The 16,256-nt window shown below is 34.8% G+C and overlaps 1 protein-coding gene across 8 annotated transcripts in view; it reads left to right on the forward strand.

Moving 5' to 3' along the window:
• Positions 1-16,256, forward strand: part of BANK1 (B cell scaffold protein with ankyrin repeats 1) — a 485,507-nt gene that overhangs the window by 466,038 nt on the left and 3,213 nt on the right. For all 8 annotated transcript variants that reach the window (XM_082390995.1, XM_082390996.1, XM_082390989.1 and 5 more), the window contains exons 12-13: positions 4,144-4,322; positions 8,503-8,566. In XM_082390995.1, the coding sequence (XP_082247121.1) occupies positions 4,144-4,322; positions 8,503-8,566 (243 nt within the window). The remainder of the gene's footprint in view (positions 1-4,143; positions 4,323-8,502; positions 8,567-16,256) is intronic.

Here is a 16,256-nt window from a genome sequence, read left to right on the forward strand (position 1 = left end):
AATTTAAATAATTATTATAAATTTATTTATAAAACATCTGAATGTAAAATATCGGTGATAAAAATAGGCAATGCAAGAGATCATAATTTTATTGCAATAATCTAGGTCCAGTGCTCAAATAATATGAAAATGTCTAGGAACTAGAAAATAATTTAAAAATAAAATGATGCCCTATCAAGTCTTTACTAATCAAAAAACATAAGGTAAAAAATCTCTGAAATTTAAAAAAGTAATCATTATTTTAAAACAAACAAAATATATACCTTCTAAATCACTTAATATTATATAATTATATAATATATATACTCTATATCTATCTACCTAATCTTTCTAGCAAAAGACAAAAACTAAAAAAAAAGACAAAAAAAAGATTCAAAATAAGGTTATAATTAGAACAGCAGTTATGAAAATACATGTGTCAGTTAAACATCCTCAAAGAGCAGTCACAATCACTGAAGGCAAATGGCACTGTGTGAAGCGTTTATATACCATAGATCAAGTCCTCACAGCTATCTTATGAGGTAGATATTATTTTCCTTTTTAAGATGGATTGGTTATCTGTAATTAAGGTCACAGAACTAATAAGTGGTAGAGGTGGAATTTCAGTTTAATTCTTTTTTTTTTTAAAGCATTATTCATTTTAATTAATTAATTAATTTATTTATATTTAGCTGTGTTGGGTCTTCGTTTCTGTGCGAGGGCTTTCCCTAGTTGTGGCAAGCGGGGGCCACTCTTCATCGCAGTGCGCGGGCCTCTCACTATTGCGGCCTCTCTTGCTGCGGAGCACAGGCTCCAGACGCGCAGGCTCAGTAGTTGTGGCTCACGGGCCCAGTCGCTCCGCGGCATGTGGGATCCTCCCAGACCAGGGCTCGAACCCGTGTCCCCTGCATTAGCAGGCAGATTCTCAACCACTGCGCCACCAGGGAAGCTCCTGATTTTTTTAAAGTCCTATTACTTTCAAGTTTGTCCCAGTTGCTCACAAAATAATTTGGTAAGCTAGTACAGTATGGTATGGCATGGTATAGTATATCTGGCACAACTTGGAAGGGTGTATTCCATGGAGAAACCTATTTGCAAAGTGGGAGAAATTTCTTATTGTAAAAGCAACATAGTATTATTTCAGAAAGTTGGAAATTAGAAAAAGGTAATCACTTCTGATACCATCACAGTAGAACGACCTATATCATCTTTAAAACTGTCCCTGCCTGCTTTATTATATGCACAACATTTTTATGGTTAAAATTTTACTATATATACAATTTTGCATCCTGCTTTTGTACTTGTCCTTGTATAATAAGCACACTCTTCGTTGCACATGGTCTTTTAAATTATTATTATTTCAATGACCAGCTAATATTTACTAAGTAGATATTTCACATTTTAAGTTCCTTGGTGTTGGCCAATCAAGTTGCTGACTTTCAGTTTTTCAGGAAAAATGTTCTTCTAGCCAGTCACTTGGTAGTAGAAAGAACTTTTATGAAAAGCTCAATTTGCTTTCTTACCTAATCTCTAGATTCATATGTCCACCAGACAGGTTGCTTGATGTTAATTTGACCAAAACTTGATCAAATGGAAAATCTTGTAAAGAAAAATTGATCTGAAAGGAACTAAAACTTTAGAAACTGTAGTTTGTCTTGAAGCTTTTACGATAAAAGAACAAGAGTCTGCCGTGTGGGCAAATAGCAGTCTGACAAATGCTTTTCAATGAAAATTATGTTAAACTCATACTAACTCTTACGAAAATAAACTAATAATAAATACAAATTTGAGGAGCAAGGAAAAACCCTTCCACCCCCCATAAAATAGTCATCTAAATGCAATAAAGAAATTTTGCACAGCCTTCCAAAAATTACAGGTTGCATGTTTTGGTTTGATTAGTCTGCCCTTAGGAAGAAAGGAGGTAAAAGGCCAAATCATTTTTCTTTGCAGCTTGTCATGCCTAATAGTAATTTATCAAGACAATTGGTTTTAATGTTTTTAGTATGGGGGAAAAAAAAAAAAGAAGAAAAAGCAGATGTATGTAAAATTAGTCTAGTTGTAAACAACTCACTTTCGGGACTCAATCTGTCTACAACTTCTGCCACTCCTGAATTTTGTTCTTTTGTTGTCTCTGCACAACCATGCAAAACTGAACCCTGCCTCCCCCCAAAAAGTCATCTTACTTATATTTTCATAGCTAAAATTTGAACTATGAAGGGATAATTGAAATGAATATTATTAAAAGAATTCAATGTTTTTTTTTTAATTCAGCTAAACGTGCACATATAGCAAAACTGAAGTTGGTACCGTTTTCTGGTAAGGCTTGGCTTGAGATAACTTCTGTAAAAGCAGAAAATCCAGCTGCATGGGTATTTGCGATAAAAATGGATTCACACTTAGGCAAAGGGATGACAGAAGTGAGGTGCTAGTTAAATGGCATAGCTGTTAAATGACGATGCTAAACCTCCACACTCTGGCAGGAATGGCACATAGAATTCTACTGCAAACAGCATCTTACGAATTGAATTGGATTGTGGAGACCTATAGAAAGCAAGTGGTGTAAGAAGCAAGATCTCAATTGTTACCTGTGCTTTTGGTTGCTGAACCACTGAGCGCTCTGGCTGACTTCTGCTTCTCCAATTCTCCTGGGATTTTGTGTTCTGTCATCCCTGAAGGAAAAGATTTAGAGTATAGAATCTGTTGACATCTTGTTAGTTCTGGGGGAATAGGACTTCTGAAGGGAAAAGACAAGCCAAGAAAGCCCCCGTGGGAATCAGAATGATTGGCCATGGAGCAGTTTTATGTGCATGTGAACCTTTACAAAACAGGAATCCTCTCTGTGCCCCTGTTCCAAGATTCACTGCTGGAATCTCAAAACTGAAAGGGACCTGAGAGGTCATGCCAAGACTGCCCCAAGGCTCAAGTTCCCATCAGATACTTAAAACTGCTATCAAGTACTTGAACTTCATTTCCAGACTAACCAATCCTATCAATGAATCTTTATTATGATAGAATTTGAATGCCCTCCCCATTTCGCAAATCCCGTCAATCAGGTCTAGATACAGTCTAATTGATCTACTTCTTTCTTGAAAAAGAGTTCCCAGTCATGAGCAATTTCTGCAGCGATGTGCCCAATTTACTACCAACCTGCCTACGGCTTGGTGGGACTACCTCTTCTCTCCTTCTAGACTCTGGGCGTATTTGGATTTGAGAGTGCATACAACGTGTGCCGCTGCTGAGGTATCCAATCCCTGCTGAGATAATGCAAGAAGTATGTTGGACTTAGGAGAAATATGTAAATGAGAACGCAAATGAGTTCTGCAGCCAGGCAGGCGGTACACGTGTGAAGTCATCCAGAGACTTATAGGGAGTAACAGAGATTGGGGTAGCCTGGAGAGTACTGAGAGTCCCTAAAAGCAAACAGCTTCATTTATGTCTTTAAGCGCCGTCAGAACACTGACTCACCCGTGGTCTGCAATTTGCTCTCACTGTTCCTCAGGCCAGTGTCTGGTGTGGCATTAGCAGCCGCACAGGAGACATCAGACCATCGAATGTTCTCATCGAGCCGAGCAGATAATACATAGCATGTTCCAAAATAAACTCTTCTGAAAAGGATGCAGTTCACTACAAAAGGACCGGCAATTATTTACCTTAAATCTTTCAGGAATCAATTCTCAAATGATCCTGCACCTCTTGTGACATTTGGGTGTTGGTTGAGATCTTTTTTCCCAAAGCTGGAGAGATTGTGTTTATTCCATAAATATTTATTAGTAATGATAGTGTTAACTTTTTCGTATTTAGCTTACTATGCAGCAGGCCCTATGCTAAGTATTTTGTGGACCTAATTAAAAGTAATTCTCACAAAAGAACATGAAATTAGCACTGCCCACCACCAGCCTAGTGCAGAACTTTTGCTGTTCTTTCTCTCCTCATCCCTTTATGTTTTTCAGTGATGAGACACATTCTTTTCACCCATAACACTAGGTCTGAGTCATGACCATCCTTAGAAAGAAACTCATTTAAAAAATTGTACTGATTTATTCTGTAACTGCTTATAGACTAGCTAGAACAAGGAATTCAAACTGCTTATTTTTTAGAGTGCTTTTTTTTTTCCAGTTGTCACATGCAGACTTCTCATTAAAACACCCTTCCCTCATATTGTAGACAGATCTCGGATGGAGAGTCAAGCCTTTTCCACCATAACGGACTGCCTTGCTGCTGGGCAGGAGGAACTCATCCTCCTGCAAGAGAAAGTCAAGAATGGGAAACTCTCTGTGGACGAAGCCCTGGAGAAATTTAAATACTGGCAGATGGGAAAGACTGGCCTGGAAATAATTCAGCAGGTAATACAGACCCCAATCCCTTCTGGAACATTCCCTCAGGTGCAGAGCTCCAGCATTTTTGTAAGCCTCTTTCTCTTAACAAGAAATACATGTAACTGTTCTTTTGTTTTTAACTAACCACACACAAAAAAGAGGTTTTAAACTACCAATTAAAAGTTCGACAGTACCCAGATTTCATGTTTACAAACCATCGATGAACTCAGTGCTGAGACCATGTGTATCAGAGCTAATACCTAATCAACTTATAAGGCTGTCCTTAGTACAGTGCATGTTTTATGAATCTCATTGCTGAAATTACAGTGAAGCATCTTTACACTAACGTGCTCAGAATTCTGAAGAATGTATTATGTAGACCAGACTTAAAGGGAACAAGAAAATGATTGAAATCATATCAGACAATAGTCCTAAGTAAAATTTAATAAGGTTTATCTTCTCTTCTCCTTAACCTTTGGAAAAATAAATATATATATACATATATATCAGGATTTGCATGTATATAAATATATACATACATACATATATATATATCAGGATTTGCATATATATGAATATATATATCGGTCAGGATTTACAGAAATTATGCCAAGAGTATTAACTTCAGATAAGCTTGTCTTCTTTAAACATAATTTACATCCTGAGAGGGGACTGCAGTAGGTGGTTCTAAGAGGAGAATGAAAACAAAATATACTCTGTGTAATATAATATACACCCCATGACATTCCTCAGTGAGGGGTATCAGGACCATATTCTAGCTATCCAATAGGCCTTCCCACTCCCAAAATATTTTACCAGTTTCTTCTCATCATATAAAACCCCAGTACCTTAAAAGCCAGTTCTCAGGCAGCTGTTTGATTAAACACATTTCATTAGCTACATTAGGCCTAAGTGTAAATAATCATTAATAGCATAATATGCTACCTTTCCCAAGGATCATTTTTATTTAAAAATAATGCTTAAGAAAACATTTTTAAACAACAGGGAAATGAATCACAATGGTGATTCAAGCAATATGGCATATAGATGGGATATAGTTTAGGCAAGGGACTTTTCCAATACATCTGAGATCACAAGCCTTGTCAGAAATCACCTGTCTCTATGGATAGCTCTTGTTGTGGTTAGGTGACTGGACCTGGTCAAGATTTTGCAGTGTTAAGCAAGGGCAGTTCTTTTGCCAAACAAATGCTAAGAATGCTGATTGTAGAGTTCTGTAACGGATCGTTGTTCATGGTCAGAACTACAGTATTGCTTTCAATCCACACCACTGCCATCACCATCAAGCATCCTTCTTATGCCGAAATGGGTAAAATGTGCCTAAGTGCAGACCTACAAATCACTTTCCTAGCAATGCTAGAAAATAAGTTATATACGTTTTGTTAAGTCAATTATACTTCATCCTTCTTAGACCCTTCAATAATAAAGTTTACAATTTAAAGTGATCCAACCTAAATACCTTCTTGGTAAGGATTTCACTAGTTGCTTTATTAAACCCTTGGTTGTTTATATGTTATTTGTGTATTTATATTCAATACTGTTTTAGAAAGAATTTAAGGTGGTCTGTACTCAACTACTCTGAGACCAATGTGACTTATCTACTATATAGGGATAATGGGATAATGAATACAGTAAGTAAAACAAAACAAAACAAAAAAATTTAACCTGTAAATGCAAGAACAAACCCTAAGATTACTTTCCATTAGAGTCCAAAGTTTGTGACTCTGACTGAGGACTGTGGGAGGAATCAGTCAGTTCTTTTCCATTTCTTTCCCAAATTTATTGAGATATCATTGACTTTGTCTAAATTTAAAGTGTATAACGGGCTGATGTGATATATTGCAAAATGATGACCACCATAGCATTAGCTAACACCTCCATCATGTCACAAAATTACCATTTTTGTGTGACGAGAACAAATAATGCTAACTCTCTTAGCAACTTTCAAGTTGCTAAGTATAATATATATATAATACAGTACTGTTAAATATAATCATCCTGCTGTACATTAGATCCCCAGAACCTTTTTATTTTATAACTGGAAGTTGGTACCCTTTGACCAACATCACCATCTCCCCATTTCATCCACTCCTCAGCCCCTGATAACGATCATTCAACTCTGTTTCTATGAATTTGGCTTTTTTAGAGTTCACATATGTGAGATCACACAGTATTTGTCTTTCTCTATATGACTTATTTCACTTAACATAATGCCCTCAAGGTCCATCCATGTTGCCGCAAATGGTAGGATTTCCTTCTTTCTCCTTGCTGAATAATATTCCATTGTGTGTGTGTGTGTGTGTGTGTGTGTGTGTGTGTGTGTGTGTGTGCGTGTGTATATATACACACACACATATATATATACATATATAACACATCTTCTTTATCCATTCATCTGTTGATAGACACTTAGGTGGTTTCCATATCTTGGCTATTGCAATAAACATGGAAATGCAGCTATTTCTTTGAGATCCTGATTTCATTTCCTTTGGATAAATACCCAGAAGTAGGATTGCTGACTCATATGGTGGTACTATTTTTAATGTTTTGAGGAACCTCCATACTGATTTCCATAATGGCTGTACCAATTTACATTTCCACCAACACTGCACAAGGCTTCCCTTTTCTCCATAACCTTATCTCTTACCTCTTGTCCTTTTGATGATAATCATTCTAACAGTTCTGAGGTAAGATCCTATTGTGGCTTTGATTTGCATTTCCCTGATGATTAGTGATGTTGAGAATTTTTTCACGTATCTGTTGGCCATTTTTATGTCTTCTTTGAGAGATGTCTATTCAGTTCCTCTGCCCATTTTTTAATCAGATTATATGGGACTTTTTGCTACTGAGTTGTGTGAGTTCTTTATATATTTTGGATATTAACTCCTTCTCAGATACATGATTTGCAAATATTTTCCCTCAGTCCATAGTGTGCCTTTTCATTTTGTTAATTGCCTCTTTCGCCATGCAGAAGCTTTTTAGTCTGATGTAGTCCCTGTTGTTTATTTTTGCTTTTGGTGCTTGTGCTTTTTCAGTCATATTCAGAACATCATTGCCAAGACCGATGTCAAAGAGCTTTCTCCCTGTGTTTTTTTAGTCAGTCCTTAACATAAGGGCCTGAACAAAAGTCAGAACAACAAAAAATGAATGTTCTCCCTGTTTTCCCAACACACACTCATCCCCATATACTTTTCAGTATTACTCTTGTAGTTTACAAAAATGTTCATTTGTATCCTGAGGATGAATCTATCAGAGGTAGCTGTGAAGTTATATTATTCTTGACAGAGATATTATCCTAGGAAAATAGGAGAAAAAATGGCACAAATACAGAGTTAATAGTAGAAGAGCTTCTAGACTAATGAAGACCCACGTAGAATCCCTGGAGTCAAAGGTGAGATGGCTGAGAAAACCTTGCCTTTAGCTCTCCTCACTCCTGCTCACAGCCAGTGGGTCCCTTGCTCCACTCATAGGAAGGGATCTTTAAGGCAATGAAAACAACTCTAGGAAAAGTGGTTTCTAGGCTTCAGGGGCAACCCTTAGGAAAAGTGCTACTCTAGGTTCTCTTCTAAAAGCAGATTTTTTGAATGTTAGCTTGCTTTACCTTTCAGTTAAATAGTTAATAGATGTTCAATGTAGAATGTTTGGAAAGTAAAGAAAGGTCACAGATGAGTTAAAAAGGGAATCCAGTTTGTGTATCATTTGCTACCATGTCCCTGGTTCTTAGAAGGAATTTCTAGTAAGGCAGGTACCCTACAGAGGCTGGAGATGGTCTCAGACAGCAGGAGACCATCATTGTGCTGGCCTCCTGCTTTTGGACACCAAATAGCCAATGTAGATGCCTCAGGTGTTCGATTGGGAAAACAGCTCCCAAAAGAATTGGGCTCTGGGTTTCTACCTTAATTCTACCACTTATAACTGTGTGATTTGGGAAAGTTACTTAATCTCTCTGTAGCTCAGTTTCCTTATCTGTAAAATGAGATGATGACGTTCTTTATCCACTGCATGAAGTTGTGAGGATTAAGTAAAATAATGCATGTAAAGTATCAAGGACGGTGATTGGGACACTGTAAGTACCAAATTAACACTAAGTAGTAGTGGTGGTACTGGTGATAGTAGTTCAAGTTTTCATCTTAATCCATGACAAATTTGTGAATCTTGACTTCTGTTTCCTGGTTGCTCCCTCATTAAGGAAAAACTACGCCAACTACGAGATTGCATTATTGGGAAAAGGCCAGAAGAAGAAAATGTCTATAGTAAGTAAAATTTGCCTGCTATTCAAAAATAATAGAATGGAAAATGCAAGGACAGTGGAGTCAAACAGGCCCGAGTTCAAATCTATACTCTATCACTTCCCAGCTGCTTAAACTGGACAGTCTTAATCCTTGGTATTCAGGGTCCTTGTCTGCGAAACAGGAATGATTTTACATATATCTGGAAGTGGTTGTCCAAGTTAACAGATAAAATACTTTTCACCTTCTCTGGCCCATAATGGACCTTCAATAAATGCTAGTTACTTCCTTTCCTTTGACTTCTATGTAAATTGCAAATAAGATAATTCTGCTCCAGTTGTTTGGTGTTTTTTTGTTGTTTTTTTTTTTGTATGAGTCATTATATAGGGTATTAAATTATTAAGGAGTCACACTTTTTTTTAATAAGGTAGAATATTCTCAATATAGTCAATTCTCACAACTGTCCACATGTGGATCATTTTAAATTATAAATTTTGTGTTGCCTTGTCCTGAAGCTATCATGCTTCTTTGCAACGCAGATTCTCCTTGCTAATAATTAACAGTTGCTCCCAGGGGGGAAAAGCATTCGTTTGAATGTTAACACAAACCAAACATTATTAAGACGGTAAATCTTCTCCAAAGATAAACAACACATTCCAAAACTGAAAATAAATTACATTGTCACTCTCTGATCACTCTGTCCCCAAGTCCCTACCCCTGCACAGATAATTAAAAACTAACAGCCACTAGCAAAGCTTGAAAGCTTCCATCTCTTCCATTTTCAATAATATTGCATAGCTAGTACTTCATGCTGAAATTCACCGTGTTAAAATTCATTTTCTTTTTTACATTATTGGGTTGTTATCTACTTTTCCATAGAGAATTCTTTAAGCTCTCTTAGAAATGTTTTCTAAAACAGAAATATACTTTCTAAAATAATTAATAATAATAATTAATAATAATTATTATTATACTATATTATATATAATAATAATATTATTATATATAATATATTATAATATAATATATTATATAATAATATATATAATTATATATAATATATATTATAATATATTATATAATAATATATATAATTATATATATTATATTATAATACATATTATATATAATATATATAATTCTAATATATATTATAATATAATATAATATTATTAATAATTAATAATAAATAATAGAAAATGTTTTCTAAAACAGAAATATACTTTCTAAAATAATTAATAATAATTAATAATTATTATTATTATATATAATATAATATATTATATATAATAATTATATATAATTAATAATAATATTATTAATATTATTATTATATATAATATATTATATAATAATATATGTATAATTATATATTATATTATAATATGTTATATATATTATAATATATATTATAATATAATATAATATTATTATTATTAATTATTAATAATTAATAATAGAAAATGTTTTCTAAAACAGAAATATACTTTCTAAAATAATTAAAGTCATATACACAAGACTAATTTACAAATAACTGAGTTCTACGGACCTCCATTGTAATGTGGAATAAGAGTAAAATTTTAACAATGTATAAAATTACAAAAAACATAAATAATTTTACTAAGAAACATTAAGTAGTAGTAGTAGCTAATATTTATTAGCTATCTACTATACACTTAATATTACCTTATTAACAACCCTTTGAGATAGGTATTAGTCCCAATTTATAAGTAAGGAAACTGAGAATCTGAGAAACTAAGAAGCCCCTAAACACACAGATTACAGACTACAACCTACGGCTATTGGAATCCAAAGTTAATACTCTTAATCATTAGGAATTAACTAGTTCCCCTTCCAGCCAAAATGGAATAAGTAGTACCAGACACATCCTCCCAATGTAAGAATACAAATACTGGGCAGAAAAATGAGGCAGCTGATTTCAGGGAGTAGACAATAGGCAGCCTAAGACTATAATCTCAGAGAAAAACAAAATGTATGAGATATCTCTCATGATTGCCCAGGAGACTGATTTTCTGGCTACAATCTGTGCAAAGCAAGCAAGCAGTCCTGTCAAACTGAGGGGTGCAAAGATCAGAGTTCAGGGCAGCCAGAGCTGCGGGGATGTGCATGGTGGGTCATTGAAGAGGAGGTAGCTGCGTAGAGAGGTAACCTCAGAGGGAGTGAGGGACTCCAAAAGTCTGTGGCTGAGAGACGAGCTGTACATGTGCAGGGCAAGACCACTCAAGGCGTACAAGATAACTGCTTTTAACACTTGGAAGGCAGAACAGAGACACTGTAGATGGAGCAGAGCCAGGAAAAAGCCAAACTGGGGATGTTTGAGTTCTGCCCTGCCAGAGAGGAAAGGTCTCTTTAACACTTTGTTAAAACACCTGGCATCCTGCTGTGACACCCAAGAGGTAAAATGAGTAAGGACTATGACTTAGAGTAAGACCTCCTCTAGACATGCCCCAACAAAGCCTAAAACCAAGCCCCTACAGGAGCCCCACAGAAGACAGTTTGTAGGCTTAGTCCTACTGAGAGCCTTAGAAAACACCTTGGGCTAACTATAGGTCAACACTGAAAAAAGCAGAAAACCAAGCTTACCACAAGTTCTTGCCAGTAATCAAACTGCCTGCTAAAACAAGAACCTACACTCATCGAAGGAATATTACAGAATCCAGAATATACAACAGATTATCTTTAAAGTCCAGTGTTCAGGGCTTTTTTTTAATAAAAGAAGAGGTATAAATAAAAAGAAAAATGTAATTCATAGAAAAGAAAAAAGAAAGCCATCAATAAAAACTGAACCTGAGATGATCCTGTTGACCTTAGCAGACAAAACTTTAAATTATGAACATATTTAAATTAATGAAAAATATGGTTTTAAGGAGTGTATAAATATGAAATCTCAGCAGGAAAATTGAAGCTATATAAAAGAACCAAATGGAAATTTGTAGAAATTAAAATTACAATAAGAAAAATGAAAAATTTATCAGAAGAACTTATCAGCAGATTGGATATAGCAAAAGTAAGTAAGAGTTAATGAACTTGAAGACAGATCAACAGAAATTATCCAATATGATGAACAGGGAGATAAAAAGACTTTAAAAATGAACGGAGCCTCAGAGACATGTAGTACAATATAGGACAGTCTAGCATACATGTAATGAGAATCCCAGAGGAAAAAAGAATGAGTTGGGGCCAAAACATTTTAAAAGAAACAGTGGTCAAATACTTTCCAAATTTAATGTAAACTACCTCCATACTGTTCCAAGAACTTCAAAAAATTCCAGTTAGCATAACTGTTAAGAAAACTACATCTGGGCAACTTGTAGTCAAACTACTTCAAGTCAAGATAAAGAGAAATTCTTGAAAGCAGCCAGAGAAAAAAGACACATTACATATAGAGGGAAAAGGATAAGCATATTCCATATTCACTAATTGCTTATCAGAAACATGGAGGACTAAAGACAGTGCAATAATATCTCTAAAGTGCTAAAAGAAAAACAAATGACCACTTAGAACTGTATATCCAGGGAAAATAACCTTCAAAAATTTGTTGAAATAGAGACGTTTTCAGATAATCGAAATCAGAGAATTCATAGACAGCAAAACTGCAATGTAAGAAATGCTAAAGAATGTCATACAAGGTGAAGGGGTTATTAACAAACAAAAACTCAGATCCACACTAAGGAATAAAGAACACTGAAAATTTTACAAAGCAGATAGAAATAAAATATTATGTTTTCTTTTTTCTCATAAATTATTTCAAAAACAACTGTTTAAAGCAAAATAGTAACACTTAAATTAGGGATTATAGCATATGAAGAAGGAAAAGATGTGAAAACAATTATGCAAATACAGAGGGTGCAGATAAGTGGAATTATATGGTTGCAAAATTTTTGTAACATGTAGTTCCAAGTATGGAATATAAAGAATCAGTTATAAAGAAGAGGAAAGATTAAGGTAAGAAAGATGAAGTGTCAAGTGTAAGACATGAAGCATGAAGAAGTACACTATTGTCTCTAAATAGACTGTAAGTTAATGGTACATATCTTAGTTATAAAGTAGGTAGATAGATAGATAGATAAAGAAACTAATAGAGGAAATAAAATGTAACACTACAAAGCTATTTGATTCGCCAAAAAGTAAAGCAGGAAAGTAGCAAAAACATAAACAAAATGGATTAGTAAATAACCAAGAACAAGATGTTAGTATTAAACTGAGTCATATCAATAATTGTGTTAAATGTAAATAGATTAAATGTATCATCTAAAAGGTAGACATTTTCCAACCTGATAAAAAGGTAATACCCAACTTTGTGCTATCTAAAGGACATGCATTTTAAGTATGACACAGATAGGTTAAAAGTAAAGATGGTGAAAGATCTACCATGCCAATAGTAAGCATAAGAAAGCTGGCATGGCTATATCAATACAAGACAAGATGAATTTCAATACAAAGAGTTTTACAAGAGACAAAAGAAGATATTACAAACTGACAAAAGGGCAGTTCACTAGGAAGATATAAAAATCCTAAATATTTGTGTACCTTAAACTGTATATGTATTTATGAGTTTTATCAAAACTCATGAAGCAAAATTTGATAGTACTCAGAGATGTTTTCACCTATTTCTTAGTAATTGATAGAAGAAATAGAAAAAAATCAGTAACAATATAGAAGATCTAAGCAACACTGTCAACAAACTTGACCTAATTGACTTTACAGAACAGGGCATCAAAAAAATTCAGAATACATGTTTGTTTAAGGTGTACATGGAAAGTTCAGCAAGACAGAACACATACTGGACTATCGAAAATTTTCAATAAATTTAAAAAGATTGAAATCTTCAGAGTATGTTCTCTGAAAGATTTCAGTCTTTTGAAATCTTTTATCTCTTACCACAACAGAAATAAACTAGAATTTAATTAAGAAATTAGAAAAAAATCTCTCCAAAGAGTTAAGAATTAAATACAACATTTCAAAATAACCCATGGGGTCAAATAAGAAATCACAAGGAAATATTTCAACCTGAATGATAAAGAAAACACAACATTACAAAATTGTGGAATGCAATCAAAACAGTACTTACAGGGAAATATATGGCTATAAATGTGAAAGTAGAAAAGATGAAAAATTTAAGATCAATGATCTAAGATTCCATCTTAGGAAACTAGAAAATGAAAAGCAACTAAATCCAAAAAGAGCTGAGAGGAAAAAATAATAATAAGATCAAAAATCAATGAAACAGAGAAATAATAGAGAAAATTAACAAAACCAAAAATTAGTTATTTAAAAATGTTAATGAACTTGATAAGCCCATGGCAAAAATGATCATGCAAAAAAGAGAAAACAAGAGTTACCTATATCAGGAGTTAAAATGAGGCTATCACAACAGATCCTACAGACATTAAAAAGATTCTAAGGAGATATAATTAAGTTTTTGCCAATACATTAAACAACTCAGACAAAAAGAGCAAATTAATTAAAAATAAAACTCACCAAACCTGACTCCAAAGGGGAAAGAAAAGAAAAACCCTACACTTCTGTGAGTAAATCTCTTTGTAGTCTGACTTTTAGAACTTTGTTAATATTTTACATATTCAACAAACTAGGATGGGACAGAGAAGGGGTCAAGATGGAATATAAGCAGAGGAAAACGAACCTAGCAGTATTACAAATAAACAACATATCCACACTAAAGGGGGATAGAAAAAAACAAAACAAATAAATTTAGAAAACAGCATATTCTAAGACTAAAAAGAAAAAAAACAGTACATAAACATTGTATTCTATACTCCAGTTAGTAGGTCTTATTTCTCTACAGGGGTATAGTTTAGCAATTTCAAAACTACTTTATGTATATTCTAGCATTGAGTAAATAAATAAATGCACTATTGATAATGAGAGCCAGGTTCCCTATTGTCAGAGAAAGGAGTTACAACTAAGGAAAGAAGGAAGCCCAGAATGAATCTTGTAGTATCGGATTGGAATTGGAGGTAAAAGCGTAACAACTCATGGCTGTTAATATTGGGTTGGCCAAAACGTTCGTTCAGGTTTTTCCATAAGATCATATGGAAAAACCTGAATGAACGTTTTGGCCAACCCAATATATATGTTACACATAAATATAGAAATATAGTTGTATATATATTTCCTTAGCTCTGTCTGCTGAGAGCACCTAGAAACAATGACAGCCCAGCAACAGTGCGCACATCTAGTACCTAGATCTTAGTTCACAAAAAGAAAAATGGCTAATAAGCATGTGAAAAGATGCTCAGCATCATTAATCATCAGGAAAAAGTAAATTGAATTACACCGCGGTACCAATACACAACAAATATAACTAAAATTTTTTAATATTGTCAAGGTTAAGCAGTTAAAATGTGGAAGAACTGGACATGAACTGCATGCATTGCTGTTGGGAGTATAAAGTGTTGTGATGACTTTAGAAATGTTAAATATGCACTTACTATCGACAGATGACCTAGCTATTCAAGAGAAAGAAAAGATGGAAAATATGTTCCTTCAAAAACATGTTCATGAAAGTTCATAGCAGTTTCATTCATAGTAGCCAAACTGGAAACAATCCAAATGTCCAATAGGAGACTAGGTAAGTATACTGTGATATATTCACACAATGGAATACTACTCAGCAGTAAAGAGGGATACCTACTATCACACACACAACCAGAATGCATCTCATGGATATTATGCTGAGTGAAAGATACGAGACACAGAAGAACACCTGCTGTAAGATCCCATTTATCCGGACTTCTAGATAAAACAGATCTATAGAGATAGAAATCAGCTCAGGGGCCATCAGGGGTAATGGTGGGTGAGAATTGAGGTAAGGGGGCACAAGGGAGTTTTCTGTGGAGATGAAATGTTCTCTGTGCTAATGGGGGTGATGGGTATATGCTGTATAGATTTGTCAAGAGTCATCAACCTATACACTTAAAAATGTATGACTTGTATGTAAGTAGTTCTGAATAAGGTTAATTTTTAAAAATACTTGAATAGCTCAGGCTAAAAGAATATCAGAGCAGAGTAGGAGTAGCGTCGACATATATATACTACTAAATGTAAAATGGATGGCCAGTGGGAAGCAGCTGCATAGCACAGGGAGATCAGCTCGGTGCTTTGCGAGGACCTAGAGGGGTGGGATAGGGAAGGTGGGAGGGAGACGCAAGAGGGAGGGGATATGGGGATATATGTATGCATATGGCTGATTCACTTTGTTGTACAACAGAAACTAACACAGTATTGTGAAGCAATTATACTCCAATAAAGATCTATTGGGGCTAATAGAATAGAGCCCCAATAGAATCTGCCTGCTAATGCAGGGGACACGGGTTTGCGCCCTGGTCTGGGATGATCCCACATGCCGTGGAGCAACTATGCCCGTGAGCCACAACTACTGAGCCTGCATGTCTGGAACCTGTGCTCCGCAACAAGAGAGGCTGCGATAGTGAGAGGCCCGCGCACCGCGATGAAGAGTGGCCCCTGCTTGCCGCAACTAGAGAAAGCCCTAGCACAGAAACGAAGACCCAACATAGCAATCAATCAATCAATCAATCTTTAAAAAAAACAACGATCTATTAAAAAAAAGAATTCATCAACGAAAAAAAGAAAAAGGCAGAGTAGGAAGCTTTTATTATTGTCAGATATCTAAAATCATAATAATGTGGGACAAGTGTCAGAAGGAAAAAAG

Source organism: Balaenoptera borealis (genome assembly GCF_965194805.1).
Source record: "Balaenoptera borealis genome assembly, chromosome: 4".
In the NCBI taxonomy this organism is placed as follows: domain Eukaryota; kingdom Metazoa; phylum Chordata; class Mammalia; order Artiodactyla; family Balaenopteridae; genus Balaenoptera; species Balaenoptera borealis.